Consider the following 16,458-nt stretch of genomic DNA (forward strand, 5'->3'; position numbering starts at 1 on the left):
ATTAGAAGGCACGAAAATAAGCTCCTTATGGAAAATCCAGAGTAACTTTTAGCTGACTGTTCTAAAAATGGGATCATAAGCAACTTAATCTTCCACACAGACCATCCCCTGGCATGGTGCAGTGCTATATTAACACACTACCCCTCTGTTAAGACAGAGTATCACTTTATTATAGACCGACTTCTCCCCATCTTAGCTACTACCGCATCAATAGGTTTTGACCATAAGTTTACAATCTAGTGTTACTCCAAGCAGTTTAGTCATCTCAACTTGCTCAATTTCCACATTATTTATGACAACATTTAGTTTTAGGTTTAGTGAGTGTTTCGTTCCAAATACAATGCTTAGTTTTAGAAATATTTAGGGCTACTTATTCTTTGCCTTCAGTCTAAGGACCAACTACGACCACATAATACACACAGGCACAAATGACCTGAGGACAGCACTAAAGGGAGTGATTGAAAAAGCTTCTTCTACTTTCCCCAACCCACAATCTCCACCCTGCTACCACAAAAAGACTTCCACCCTACTTGAACAGAGCAATACTCATGATGCATCAAAATGCCAAAGGAACTGAATAATATTAAGAAATGCTTGTGGCAGACCAGGGGGTTTGGTCAAGACTTTGAAATAGATTGGACAGAGTATGATTAGCTCGGTTTCAAGGGTGTTTATTAAATAATATATATCAAAAAGAAAAAGGATAGGTCTCCCCCATGAGACCCTCTCCGGGATACCGTCTTCTGGGCCTTGCTTTGTCCTGTCGGGCACACAAACTCAACTCCCTCGTCTTAGCTCGGGTAACTGTCTCCAACTACATGGAGAACACCTTATTTCCCCCAGGCCTCTCCCTGTGTGCTGCCCTTCTTGCAGATTTATGGGCCTCGCACAGCTGGTGAGCAATCCGCCCATGATTTACTCACCAGCTCCCAATCAGCCCCAATTAGTCCTGTTCGGAGAGCCCGTCGAGACCTGGCACGTCCAGCAGATGGAGCCATCACCTCGTGATGTATACTCCATCCTTACCAGGCCTCGATGAGTCTCCCCCTGGTGGCTGACATGCTGTACACCACATGCTATAGATGGAAGGAATGTAGTGTGGAACCCTACCAAAAAAGTTAGGCAACAACAAATTCAATCTCTTTTAGACAACCTCCTAGACAAAACGTTCCACTGTAATAGTGAAGGTGTAAACTTGGCAGGAGAAAACCTAAACAGTATATTTGACTCAGCTTCCATATCAAATCAAAAATTCTAACAGAAAACCGAAGAAAATAATGACAAATGGTTTGATGAAGAATACAAAAACCTAAGAAATTGAGGAACCTATCCAACAGAGACCCAGAAAACCTGAGTCTACACCTTCACTATGGTGAATCAATGAAACAATACAGAAATAGACTATGGAAAAAGGAGGAACAGCACGTCAGAAATCAGCTCAGTGTAATTGAAGAATCCATAGAATCTAACCACTTCTGGGTAAATTGGAAAACACAAAAACTAAGAATTATCTATCCAAAATGGGTAAACCACTTCTCCAATCTTCTTGAACAGAAAAAAACATATGCATGATCAAATACAAAATCTTAGAATCAACGATTAAAGACTCCCAATTACATTTGATGAACTACAGGACAAAATACAAACCCTCCAACCCCAAAAGGCCTGTGGTGTTGATGGTATCCTCAATGAAATGATATAATACAAATTGTAATTGGCTATACTTAAACTCTAACATCATCCTCAGCTCTGGCATCTTCCCCAATACTTGGAACCAAGGACGGATCACCCCAATCCACAAAAGTGACATTTGACCCCAATAACTACCATGGGATGAGTCACCAGCAACCTTGGGAACATCCTCTGCAGTGTCATTAATACCAGACTCGTATATCTCCTCAAAAACAATGTACTGAGCAAATGTTAAAATGGGCTTTACCAAAATGTCCGTAACACAGACCACATATTCACCCTGTAAACAAAAAAACAAAGGCAGAGTCTTCCCATGCTTTGTTGATTTCCAAAAAAGTCTGACTCAATCTAGCATGTGGGTCTGCTGTACAAATTGATGGAAAGTAGTGTTGAGGGGAAAAAACATGTACATAAACAAGTGTGCAGATATATATATATATATATATTTGCCACAGGGGTGAGAAAGGGCTGCAACCTAAGCCCTCTTCAACATACAGAAATCAGGGCATCTGTTTGCAGATGATCTGGTGCGTTTGTCACCGACCAAGGAGGGCCTACAGCAGCACCTAGATCTTCTGCACAGATTCTGCTGGGCCCTGACTAAATCTCAGTAAGACAAAAATAAGGGTGTTCAAAAAAAAGATCCAGTTTCCATAACCACAAATTTAATCTAGACACCGTTGCCATAGAACAAACAAAAACTATACATACCTCGGCCTAAACATCAGCGCCACAGGTAACTTCCACAAAGCTGTGAACGAGCTGAGAGACAAGGTAAGAAAGTCCTTTTGATGGCATAAAGGCCCATCAAATTCGACATGACAATAGGGACCCGACTAAAAATACTTGAATCAGTTATAGAACCCATTGCCCTTTATGGGGGTTGAGGTCTGGGGTCCACTCACCAACCAAGAATTCACAAAATGGGGCAAACACCAAATTGAAACTCTGCATGCAGAATTCGGCAACAATATCCTCAGTGTACAATGTAAAACAAATAATTAATGCAGAGCAGAATTAGGACGATACCTGCCAATTATCAAAATCCAGAAAAGAGCGGTTAAATTCCACAACCACCTAAAAGGACAGGACAGCAACACAATTAGACCCAACCAAATCATGAGAAAACAAAAAGATTATATGACACATTGGAAAGAATTAACAAAAAACAGAGCAAACTAGAATGCTATTTAGCCCGAAACAGAGAGTACACAGTGCAAAATACCTGATCACTGTGACTGACCCAAACTTAAGGAAATGTTTGACTACGTAGAGATTCAGTGAGCATAGACTTGCTATTGAGAAAGGTCACAATAGGCAGACCTGGCTCTCAAGAGAAGACAGGCTGTGTGTAGACTGCCCACAAAATTAGGTGGAAATGGATCTGCACTTCCTAACCTCCTGCCAAGTGTATGACCATATTAGACATTTTTCCTTTCCTTCAGATTACACAGAGCCAAAAACAAACCCAATTTTGATAAACTCTGATATCTACTGGGTGAAATACCAGTGTGCCATCACAGCAGCAAGATTTGTGACCAGTTGCCACAATGGCAACCAGTGAAAAACACCATTGTAAATACAACCCATATTTTATTTTCCCTTTTGTACTTTAATCATTTGCACATCCTTACAACACTTTGACATTTTAAATGTCTTGATTCTTTTTGGAACTTGGGGTTTTAATACTCCACCCCAAAATACAACATGCCATGAAAAGGGGACGAAGCCCAAAACAAACACGTACACAAAAACACAGGGATCTAACCCAAACAAAAGAACAAGGAAAGCCGAAACAACAACGCATAGGTACTCACAAGATCAACAGACATGGGGACAATAACCGACAAAGACAATGGTCAACAGATATTGGGGGGGGCACATATATACAATTACTAATCAGGGGAATGGGAACCAGGTGTGCGTAATGAGACAGTGACACCTAGAGGCCAGTGACGTAGACCTCCAGAAATGGTGCATGGAATGACAAAGAGAAAGGAAAAACAGAAGAAACCACAGAGAAACCAGACAAAGATTTTTTTTAAACACCCTATGAGGCATGATAATCATCACTGTTTTAATTATCTTAACCTGATCATGTTTCTCACCACCTTTTGTTGCTGCAATAACAAATTTCCTCAAGCAAAACTGCTTCTTCTCACTCAATTGGTCTAACCCCACCATCTTCTGTAACATCACAGCTGACCTCACAAACTTAACATAAAAATTGAAATAAAAACATATGCCACCTTAACAGATTTCTGGTCAAAAGTCTGGTCCAGGAACCCATTAACCTCCTCTAGATTGTAAATTGAGTCGTCACCAGCTGCTGTCGTATCAAGAGAGATATCCATATCCTTCTCCTGATCCTCAGCTGAGGCCACAGACCACTGACTCCCCTCTGCCACATCCCTATCAACACTCCCCACTTGCACCCCATCACTCGTAGTGGGCACCTCCTCCACTACCTGGGAGACTAGTCCCACCTGGACCCTCTTCTGCACCCCATCACTCGTAGTAGGCATCTCCTCCACTACCTGGGAGACTAGCCCCACCTGAACCCCCTCTTGTACCCAATAACTCATATTGGGCATCTCCTCACCAGTCTGGAGAAATGGCTCCCCAGATCTCTCCTTACTTCTACAACAATATTTTTCTGCTGCACATCAGACCTTATGTTCCACTCTGGTACAAGCTGAATCTCTGTGCCCTCAACACGGACAACTTGTTCCTCGGCAACAGGTGCTTGTGGCTGCTCTACCACTGTCAGCACACCTCTCCCTACATCAGTGGGTCCAGGCGTTACGAGGACCACCTGCACCCCTCCCTCCACCTTCTCCCTTTTCTGGCAAGCATGTTGCTTATGGCCAACATCCCACACTCAAAACACTGTTGACTACCGGTACTAGCATAAGCATGGGCGGCAGGGTAGCCTAGTGGTTAGAGCAAAGTCTGCTCCGGTGAGTCCAAAAACATAAACACCTGTTGCCGAAACAACCCGTTTCAGAGCCGGGTGTTTGTTACCCAATAAGACAATTTTAATTTAACTTGCAAACTAAATTTAAGTTGCAACAACTCACGCTGCAATAGCTCATTAAGAATAAAAGGTGGTACATTCGAAATCGTAACCCTTGTTGGAGAAAAAGAGGTGTAACTTGAAAAATCATTCATTTATGAAGTACGCTCAACCATACGATCAACAAGACTCTCTTCTTTAAGAAAAAACACCACCGCTTTATTCAACCGCAACAATTGTAATATATCCCAGAGCTGAATCTGTTGTTCTACCAGTCTACACCAGATTCAATATGAGACCCTTTGATGTGTTCTATCAGTCTACACCAGATTAAATATGAGACCCTTTGATGTGTTCTACCAGTCTACACCAGATTCAATATGAGACCCTTTGTCACGGGATTCTTCCTGGGAAGGAGAGGCGGACCAAAACGAAGCGTGGTTATTTATAAACATCTTTAATAAAGATGATAACTTGAACAATGTATAATACAAAATAAGAAACCATGGAAAACCAAACCAGCCCTATCTGGTGCAACAAACACAAAGACAGGAACAATCACCTACAAACCCCAACACCAAACAGGCTACCTAAATATGGTTCCCAATCAGAGACAACGACTAACACCTGCCTCTGATTGAGAACCATATCAGGCCAAACACAGAAACAGACAAACTAGACACACAACATAGAATGCCCTGACCAAACAAAACATAGAAACATACAAAGCCAACTATGGTCAGGGTGTGACACCCTTTGATGTGTTCTACCAGTCTACACCAGACTCAATATGAGACACTGGGTTCCAACCCAGGTCTCCTGCACAGCACAATACTGTGTTAGCCAGCTGAGCTAAAGCCTTGTGTAGCCAATACAAAACTGCATTAACTTCTTAAGGTATAGGGGGCAGCATTTTCACTTTTGGACAAATAGCATGCCCAATTTCAACTTCCTGCTACTCATGCCAGAAATATAAGATATGCATATTATTAGTAGATTTGGATAGAAAACACTCTGAAGTTTCTAAAACTGTTTGAATCATATCTGTGAGTATAACAGAACTAATGTAGCAGGTCTAAACCCCGAGGACTAACAGAATTATTATTTTTTTGGTCTCTTTCTGTTCACTGAGTTCCCATTGGCTAATTATATTTCTTAGGAACCTGTTTTCAGTTCCTACCAATTCCAATTCCAAGTCTTTGGAATTTGGTTGAGGTTATTTATTTGTGCAATGAAGAAGGAACTGCGTAACACTGTTGAGAGTGTGCAAGGCATGAAAAGTAGCATGGTTTGTTTTCATTCCTGTATTGAACACAGATAGACCCATCTACAATTTGATCGATTATTAAAGTTAAAAAATATCTAAAGTTGTATTACAAAAGTAGTTTGAAATATTTTGGCAAAGTTTATAGGCAACTTTTGAAATATTTTGTAGTGACGTTGCGTTTTTTGGAAGCTGTTTTTTTCTGGATCAAACGCATCAAATAAATGGACATTTGGTTAAATATGGACGGAATTAATAGAACAAAAGGACCAATTGTGATGTTTATCGGACATATTGGAGTGCCAAAAAAAGAAGCTTGTCAAAGGTAAGGTATGTTTTATATTTTATTTCTGCATTTTGTGAAGCGGCTGCAGGGTTGAAATATGCTACCTTCTTTGTTTACTATTGGGCTATCATCAGATAATAGCTTCTTATGCTTTCGCCAAAAAGCCTTTTAAAAATCTGACATGTTGGCTGGATTCACAACGAGTGTAGCTTTAATTGAGTATCTTACACGTGTGATTTAATGAAAGTTTGATTTTTATATATTTTTTATTTATTTGCCGCGCTGCATTTCACTGTTTTTTGCCCAAGTGGGACATAAGCGCCCCAAGAGGTTTTTAATCAATCAAACAACGTATCAAGTGGTTGACTAGACCTTAGAAAGGTGACATCACAGAGAAACAACTAGTCTGCAGGACAGGCCCATGAGCAGGAGTGATGAATACAGTAATATAACTGATGAATACGGTAATATAACTGATGAATACGGTAATATAACTGATGAATACAGTAATATTCCCTTCATTAAAATGAGACCACAGCAGAGTTTCTATGGTCTCTGTCCTAATGGTCCCCTTTTCCCAATGTAGTGCATTACATTTGACCAGGATGCCACTTGGAATACAACATGGACACTGCTAGAGGCATCTGGGTCACAGAAAACCATCAGGCCTGCCAAACCACAAGCCACGGAAACACACAACATGGACACATTTTTTGACATTTTAATCGTCATAGCAGACAATCTTATCCAGAGATACAGTCAGTACATTCATCTTCAGATAGGTAGGTGGGACAACCACATATCACATCATAGTCAGTACATTCATCTTTAGATAGCTAGGTGGGACAACCATTTATCACATCATAGTCAGTACATTCATCTTTAGATAGCTAGGTGGGACAACCACATATCACATCATAGTCAGTACATTTTCCTCAGCAAAGTCGGTGCTTGTCGGAAAAGACTAGCGCAAAAACAAAAATTGGGGGGGGGAATAAGATTGTGAAACAACACCAGATACACAGAAAAGTTACATATATATCAAGTATCTCACAGTGTGCTGATTTAGGACCAGTTTTGACTTTTAGAACACAATGAATAACATACATGGGCAGACAAGGGAACCTGAGATACAGGGCCTGTACAGTGAATAACATACAGTCGTGGTCAAAAGTTTTGAGAATGACTCAAACACTAATTTTCACAAAGTTTGCACAAAAAGGGCTTCACAGGCAAGGACATTGCTGCCAGTAAGATTGCACCTAAATCAACCATTTATCGGATCATCAAGAACTTAAAGGAGAGCGCTTCAATTGTTGTGAAGAAGGATTCAGGGCACCCAAGAAAGTCCAGTAAGCGCCAGGACCGTCTCCACAGTTGATTCAGCTGCGGGATCGGGGCACCACCAGTACAGAGCTTGCCAAGGAATGGCAGCAGCAGGCAGGTGTGAGTGCATCTGCATGCACAGTGAGGAGAAGACATTTGGAGGATGGCCTGGTGTCAAGAAGGGCAGCAAAGAAGCCACTTCTCTCCAGAAAAAACATCAGGGACAGACTGATATTCTACAAAAGTTACAGGGATTGGACTGCTGAGGACTGGGGTAAAGTCATTTTCTCTTATGAATCCCCTTTCCGATTGTCCGGAGAAGACAAGGTGAGCGCTACCATCAGTCCTGTGTCATGCCAACAGTAAAGCATCCTGAGACCATTCATGTGTCGGGTTGCTTCTCAGCCAAGGGAGTTGGCTCACTCACAATTTTGCCTAAGAACACAGCCATGAATAAAAATGGTACCAACACATCCTCTGAGAGCAACTTCTCCTAACCATCCAGGAACAGTTTGGTGACGAACAAGGCCTTTACCAGCATGATGGAGCACCTTGCCATAAGGCAAAATGATAACTAAGTGGAAAAAAACATTGATATTTTGGGTCCATGGCCAGGAAACTCCCCAGACCTTAATCCCATTGAGAATTTGTGGTCAATCCTGAAAAGGTGGGTGGACAAACAAAACCTCACAAATTCTGACAGACTCCAACCATTGATTATTCAAGAATGGGCTGCCATCAGTCAGGATGTGGCCCAGAAGTTAATTGACAGCATGCCAGGGCGGATTGCAGAGGTCTTGAAAAAGACTTTGCATCAACTTCATGGAAATTAATATTTGTGTAATTCTTAAAACTTTTGGCCATGACTGTACAATGAATAACATACATGGGCAGACAGGGGGACCTGATCCCAGATCAGCACTCTGAGATACAGGGCCTGTACAATGAAAAACATACATGGGTAGACAGGGGGACCTGATCCCAGATCAGCACTCTGAGATACAGGGCCTGTACAATGAATAACATACATGGGCAGACACATCAGCACTCTGAGATGTTTGACACATACAGGCACTGTACTAACATGATCAAAAACGATATAATTAGAATTTACTATGAGAGGAGAAAGATGGAGGAAATAATATGAGAGAAAAGAGAGAAGAGGAGGAGGAGAGGAGAAGAGGGAGAGAAGAGGAGGAGGAGAAGAGGAGAAGAGGGTGAGAAGAGGAGGAGAAGAGGAGGAGGAGAAGGGGAGGAGAAAAGGAGGAGGAGGAGGAGGAGAGGAGAAGAGGGAGAAAAGAGGAGGAGGAGAAGAGGAGAAAAGGAGGAGAAGAGGAAGAGGAGAAGAAGAGGAGGAGTAGAGAAGAGAAGGAGAACAGAAGGAGAGGAGGAGAAGAAGAGGAGGAGAAGAAGAGGAGGAGAAAAGGAGGAGGGGGAGGAGAAGAGGAGAAGAGGGAGAGAAGAGGAGGAGGAGAAGAGAAAAGGAGGAGAAGAGGAGGAGAAGAGGAGGAGAATAGGAGAGGAGGAGAAGAGGAGAAGAGGAGAAGAGGGGAGAAACGGGGGAGAAGAAGAGAAGGAGAGGAGGAGGAGAAGAGGAGAAGAGGGGGAGAAGAGGAGGAGAAGAGAAGGAGAAGAGAAGAAGAGCAGGAGAGGAGGAGGAAGGGGAGGAGAGGGGAGTAAGGGGAGAGAAGAAGAGAAGAGAGGAGGAGGAGAAGAAGAGGAGGAGAGGAGGAGAAGAAGAGGAGGAGAGGAGGAGAAGAGGGGGAGACGAGGAGGAGAAGAGGAGGAGAGGAGGATGAGGAGATGAGGAGGAGATGAGGAGAGGAGGAGAGGAGAAGAGGAGGAGGAGAGGAGAAGAGGAGGAGGAGAAGAGAAGAAGAAGAGAAGAAGAGGAGGAGAGGAGGAAGGGAAGAATAGGAGGAGAGGATGAGAGGAGGATGAGAAGATGAGGAGAGGAGGAGAAGAGGAGAAGAGGAGGAGAGGAGGAGGAGGAAGGGAAGAAGAGGAGGATAATAGGGGGAGAAGAGGAGGAGAGGAGGAGAAGAGAAATGTTACTATTATAGATCAGGTGATGAATATAGATAAATGATACTATTATAGAACAGGTGATGAACATCGAGAAATGTTACTATTATAGAACAGGTGATGAATATAGATAAATGTTACTATTATAGAACAGGTGATGAATATTGATAAATGTACTCACCTCCACCTTGTCCGAGGCTACAGTATACCAGTGTACTCAACAGCACTGAAACACACAGAGATAACTATCACAATGGTACATGATGTAAACACTGAAACAAACAGAGAGAACTATCACTATGGAACATGAGAAGAGCAACAGATATTATTTGAAGAAGTATTTGTGCTTCAATCTAGTTAATAATTAATACAAAAATCCCCATCCGTTTTGTTGCATTTTCTGCATCTCAATACATCACATCGGCCTTCCGCATCTGCAGTGATAAGTGAGTACGACAAGTGTCAAGGGATTCGTCTGAAGTCAGTAAAGCTGATGTGTCAACTTCTGGCTGTACAGTCCGAACCGATCGGGCTACAAACTAATATGACCCCACTATGGAAAGGGGAGATTCTCAGATTCAAACTAATACAACCCCACTATGGAAAGGGGAGACTCTCAGCTAGAAACTAATATGACCCCACTATGAAAAGGGGAGACACACTGTCGTGGAAATTTCCTGTATTTACCAAATTACGAGAGCAAACCACACACAAGTCAGAGTTATCATAAAGTCCATCTTTAATTATATGAGCTCCATCACAACACTGTGACTCTCAGATCAATTCAGTGTCTATCAATTAATTCTCTGAGAGTCCTTACACATTGCAAATGAGATCCTTTATTGCAAAGACACACATAGCCAGACAGCATTGGCCATAAATTATCGTTCAGCTTTGTCTCCTAAACTATGTTATTTTCTCGCTCTCAGAACCATAAAACAAAACCTATCAACATATATCAAATGCCCCCTCCTTGACAAGATCACAGAGACACAGTGACTGGCACACAGACATTGTGGAGCCAAGAGATACACGCTTGACCTCTCCCCTCTCTGCAGCCCAAGTAACTTAGTCCTGACAGAACAGATGACTGCAAATGGCGAACAGTATTATACAAAAATAAACATTCTGATGAGAAGTAACTTACAAGCATATAATGAATATAAAACATCTTACCTATGTTACCAACTAATTCGGATTATTCCCCAACACACAGCTACAAACTAATATGACCCACAATGGAAAGAGGAGACTCTCAGATAAAAACTAATATAACCATGCTATGGAAACGGGAAACTCAACAAAAAACTATTATGACCCCACTATGGAAAGGGGAGACTCTCAGCCTCAAACTAATATGACCCACTATGGAAAGAGGAGGGTCTCAGCTACAAGATAATATGACCCCACTATGGAAAGAGGAGACTCTCAGCTACAAGATAATATGACCCCACTATGGAAAGAGGAGACTCTAAGCTACAAACTAATATGACCCCACTATGGAAAGAGGAGGGTCTCAGCTACAAGATAATATGACCCCACTATGGAAAGAGGAGACTCTCAGCTACAAGATAATATGACCCCACTATGGAAAGAGGAGACTATAAGCTACAAACTAATATGACCCCCTATGGAAAGGGGAGACTCTCAGCTACAAACTAATATGACCCCCTATGGAAAGGGGAGACTCTCAGCTACAAGATAATATGACCCCACTATGGAAAGAGGAGACTCTAAGCTACAAACTAATATGACCCCCCTATGGAAAGAGGAGACTCTCAGCAACACACTAACATGACCCCAGTATGGAAATTGACAACTGTCAGATACAAACGAATATGACCCCAATGTGGAATCAGGATACTCTCAGAAACAAACTAATATGACCCCACTATACAATTGGGAGACTCAGCAACAAACTAATATGACCATGCTATGGAAACGGGAGACCAAGCAACATACGAATATGACCCCACTATGGAAAGGGGAGACTCTCAGCCTCAAACTAGTATGAACCCAATATGGAAAGAGGAGACTCTCAGATACAAACTAATATGAACCCATTATGGAAAGAGGAGACTCAACTACAAACTAATATGACCCCACTATGGAAAGGGTCAACTCCTCAGATACAAACTAATATGACCTCAATATGGAAAAAGGAGACTCGGCTACAAACTAATATGACCCCACTATGGAAATAGGAGACTCTCAGCTACAAACTAATATGACCCCACTATGGAAAGGGGAGACTCAGCTACAAACTAATATGACCCCACCATGGAAAGGGGAGACTCTCAGCAACATACTAATATGACCCCTCTAGGGAAAGAGGAGACTCAGCTACAAACTAATATGACCCCCCCATGGAAAGGGGAGACTCTTAGCAACAAACTAATATGAACCCACCATGGAAAGGGGAGACTTAGCTACAATATAATATGACCCCACTATGGAAAGGGGAGACTCTCAGATACAAACTAATATGACCCCACTATGGAAAGAGGAGACTCTCATATACTATCTAATATGACCCCACTATGGAAAGGGGAGACTCAGATACAAACTAATATGACCATGCTATGGAATCGGGAGACTCAGCAACATACTAATATGACCACGTTATGGAAAGTTGAGACTCCCAGATACAAACTAATATGACCCCACTATGGAAAGAGGAGACTCAGATACAAACTAATATGACCCCGCTATGGAAAGAGGAGACTTAGCTACAAACTAATATGACCCCACCATGGAAAGAGGAGACTCAGCTACAAACTAATATGACCCCACAATGGAAAGAGGAGACTCTAAGCTACAAACTAATATGACCCCCCTATGGAAAGGGGAGACTCAGCTACAAACTAATATGACCCCCCCATGGAAAGGGGAGACTCAGCTACAAACTAATATGACCCCCCCATGGAAAGAGGAGGCTCAGCTTCAAACTAATATGACCCCACTATTTAAAGGGGAGACTCATCAACATACTAATATGACCCCACTATGGAAAGAGGAGACTCTCAGCAACAAACTAATATGACCCCACTATGTAAAGGGGAGACTCATCAACATACTAATATGACCCCACTATGGAAAGAGGAGACTCTCAGATACAAACTAATATGAACCCACTGTGATAAGTGGAGACTCAACTACAAACTAATATGACCCACTATGGAAAGGGGAGACTCTCAGCTGCAAACTAATATGACCCCACCATGGAAAGGGGAGACTTAGCTACAAATTAAAATGACCCCACTATAGAAAGAGGAGACTCAGATACAAACTAATATGACCCCACTATTGAAAGGGGAGACTCTCAGCTACAAACTAAAATGACCCCACTGTGATAAGTGGCGACTCAGCTACAAATTAATATGACCCCACTTTGGAAAGGGGAGACTCAGATACAAACTAATATGACCCCACTATAGACAAGGGAGACTATCAGATACAAACTAATATGACCCCACTAAGGAAAGAGGAGACTCTCAGCAACATACTAATATGACCCCTCTAGGGAAAGAGGAGACTCAGCTACAAACTAATATGACCCCCCCATGGAAAGGGGAGACTCTTAGCAACAAACTAATATGAACCCACCATGGAAAGGGGAGACTTAGCTACAATATAATATGACCCCACTATGGAAAGGGGAGACTCTCAGATACAAACTATTATGACCCCACTATGGAAAGAGGAGACTCTCAGATACAAACTAATATGACCACGTTATGGAAAGTTGAGACGCTCAGCTACAAACTAATATGACCCCACTATGGAAAGGGAAGACTCAGATACAAACTAATATGACCATGCTATGGAATCGGGAGACTCAGCAACATACTAATATGACCCCTCTAGGGAAAGGGGAGACTTAGATACAAACCAGTATGACCTCACTATGTAAAGACGAGACTCAGATACAAACTAATATGACCCACCATGGAAAGGGGAGACTTAGATACAAACTAATATGAACCCACTATAGAAACGGGAGACTCTCAGGAACAAACTAATATGACCCCACCATGGAAAGGGGAGACTTAGCTACAAACTAACAGGACCCCACCATAGAAAGGGGAGACTTAGCTACAAACTAATATGACCCCACTGTGATAAGTGGCGACTCAACTGCAAACTAATATGACCCCTCTAGGTAAAGGGGAGACTCAGATACAAACCAGTATGACCCCACTATGGAAAGAGGAGACTCTCAGCTACAAACAAATATGACCCCACTATAGAAAGGGGAGAATCTCAGCAACAAACAAATATGACCCCACTATGGAAAGACGAGACTCAGATACAAACTAATATGACCCCAATATGGAAAGGGGAGACTCTCAGCTACATACTAATATGACCCCATTATGTAAATTGGAGACTATCAGCTGCAAACTAATATGACCCCACCATGGAAAGGGGAGACTTAGCTACAAACTAATATGACCCCCCTATGGGAAGAGGAGACTCTCAGCTACAAACTAATATGACCCCTCTAGGGAAAGGGGAGATTCAGATACAAACCAGTATGACCCAACTATGGAAAGAGGAGACTCTCATCTACAAACTCATATGACCCCACCATGGAAAGGGGAGACATAGCTACAAACTAATATGACCCCACTATAGAAACGGCAGACTCTCAGCAACAAACTAATATGACCCCACTATGTAAAGACGAGACTCAGATACAAACTAATATGACCCCACTATGGAAAGGGGAGACTCTCAGATACAAACTAATATGACCCCATTATGTAAATTGGAGACTATCAGCTAGAAACTAATATGACCCCACCATGGAAAGGGGAGACTTAGCTACAAACTAATATGACCCCACTTTGGAAAGGGGAGACTCTCAGCTACAAACTAATATGACCCCACTAGGGAAAGGGGAGACTCAGATACAAACCAGTATGACCCCACTATGGAAAGGGGAGACTCTCAGCTACAACCCAATATGACCCCACTATGGAAAGAGGAGACTCAGATACAAACTAATATGACCATGCTATGGAATCGGGAGACTCAGCAACATACTAATATGACCCTTCTAGGGAAAGGGGAGACTTAGATACAAACCAGTATGACCCCACTATGGAAAGAGGAGACTCTCATCTACAAACTAATATGACCCCACCATGGAAAGGGGAGACTTAGCTACAATATAATATGACCCCACTATGGAAAGGGGAGACTCTCAGATACAAACTAATATGACACCATTATATAAATTGGAGACTATCAGCTGCAAACTAATTTGACCCCACCATGGAAAGGGGAGACTCTCGGCTACATACTAATATGACCCCACTATGGAAAGGGGAGACTCTCAGATACAAACTAATATGACCCCACTATGGAAAGAGGAGACTTTCAGATACAAACTAATATGACCACGTTATGGAAAGTTGAGACTCTCAGCTACAAACTAATATGACACCATTATATAAATTGGAGACTATCAGCTGCAAACTAATTTGACCCCACCATGGAAAGGGTAGACTCTCGGCTACATACTAATATGACCCCAATATGGAAAGAGGAGACTCTCATATACTATCTAATATGACCCCACTATGGAAAGCGGAGACTCAGCTACAAACTAAAAGACCCCACTATGGAGAGGGGAGACTCAGCTACAAACTAATATGACCCCACCTTGGAAAGGCGAGACTCTCAGATACAAACTAATATGACCCCACCATGGAAAGGGGGAGACTCAGCTACAAGCTAATATGACCCCACTATGGAAAGAGGAGACTCTCAGCTACAAACTAATATGACCCCACTGTGGAAAGGGGAGACTCTCAGCGACAATCTAATTTCACTAATACAACCCCATTATGGAAAGGGGAGACTCAGTTACAAACTAATATGAACCCACTATGGATAAGGGAGACTCTCAGCCACAAAATAATATAACCCCATTATGGAAGGTTGAGACTCTCAGCTACAAACTAATACGACCCCACTATGGATAGAGGAGACTCTCAAATACAATCTAATATGACCCCACTATGGATAGGGGAGACTCAGCTACAAACCAATATGACCCCACTATGGAAAGGGGGGAGTCTCAGCTACAAACTAATATGACCCCACTATGGATAGAAAATGGGAGACTCAGCTATTTCTCAAATGTTCACCTTTCAGTTAACCAGGTAGGCCAGTTGAGAACATGTTCTCATTTACAACTGCGACGTGGCCAAGAATAAACAAAGCTGTTCGTCAAAAACAACTGAGTTACACATGGGAAAATAAATGTACAGTCAATAACACAATAGAAACATTTATATACAGTGTGTGCAAATGTAGTAAGATTACGGAGGTAAGGCAATAAATAGGCCATAGTGGCAAAATAATTACAGTATTACATTAACAATGGAGTTATAGATGTGCAGATGATGATGTACAAGTAGAGATGCTGGGATGCACAAGAGCAAAAAATAAACAACAACATGGGAGCAAGAGCAAGAGAGCAAGAGGATAAGTAATAATATGGGGATGAGGTAGTTGGTCGGGCTATTTACAGATGGGCTGTGTACAGGCGCAGTGATCGTTAAGCTGATCTGACAGCCGATGCTTAAGTTTGTGAGGGAGATATAAGTCTCCAGCTTCAGAGATTTTTTGAAATTCGTTCCAGTCATTGGCAGGAGAGAACTGGAAGGAAAGGCGGCCAAAAGGGAAGTTGGCTTTGGGGGTGACCAGTGAAATATACCTGCTGGAGCGCCTGCTACGGGTGGGTGTTGCCATGGTGACCAGTGAGCTGAGATAAGGTGGGGCTTTATAGACTTTTTGATGACCTGGAGCATGGGCCCACCCACTTGGGAGCCAGGC

At 42.3% G+C, this 16,458-nt stretch overlaps 1 protein-coding gene across 1 annotated transcript in view; it reads right to left on the minus strand.

Moving 5' to 3' along the window:
• LOC121840378 (Fc receptor-like protein 5) overlaps positions 1-16,458 on the minus strand; it is a 72,753-nt gene that overhangs the window by 48,265 nt on the left and 8,030 nt on the right. Inside the window, exon 2 of the mRNA XM_042303310.1 lies at positions 9,791-9,835. Within this exon, the coding sequence (XP_042159244.1) occupies positions 9,791-9,835 (45 nt within the window). The remainder of the gene's footprint in view (positions 1-9,790; positions 9,836-16,458) is intronic.

Source organism: Oncorhynchus tshawytscha, linkage group LG21 (assembly GCF_018296145.1).
Source record: "Oncorhynchus tshawytscha isolate Ot180627B linkage group LG21, Otsh_v2.0, whole genome shotgun sequence".
Classification (NCBI taxonomy): domain Eukaryota; kingdom Metazoa; phylum Chordata; class Actinopteri; order Salmoniformes; family Salmonidae; genus Oncorhynchus; species Oncorhynchus tshawytscha.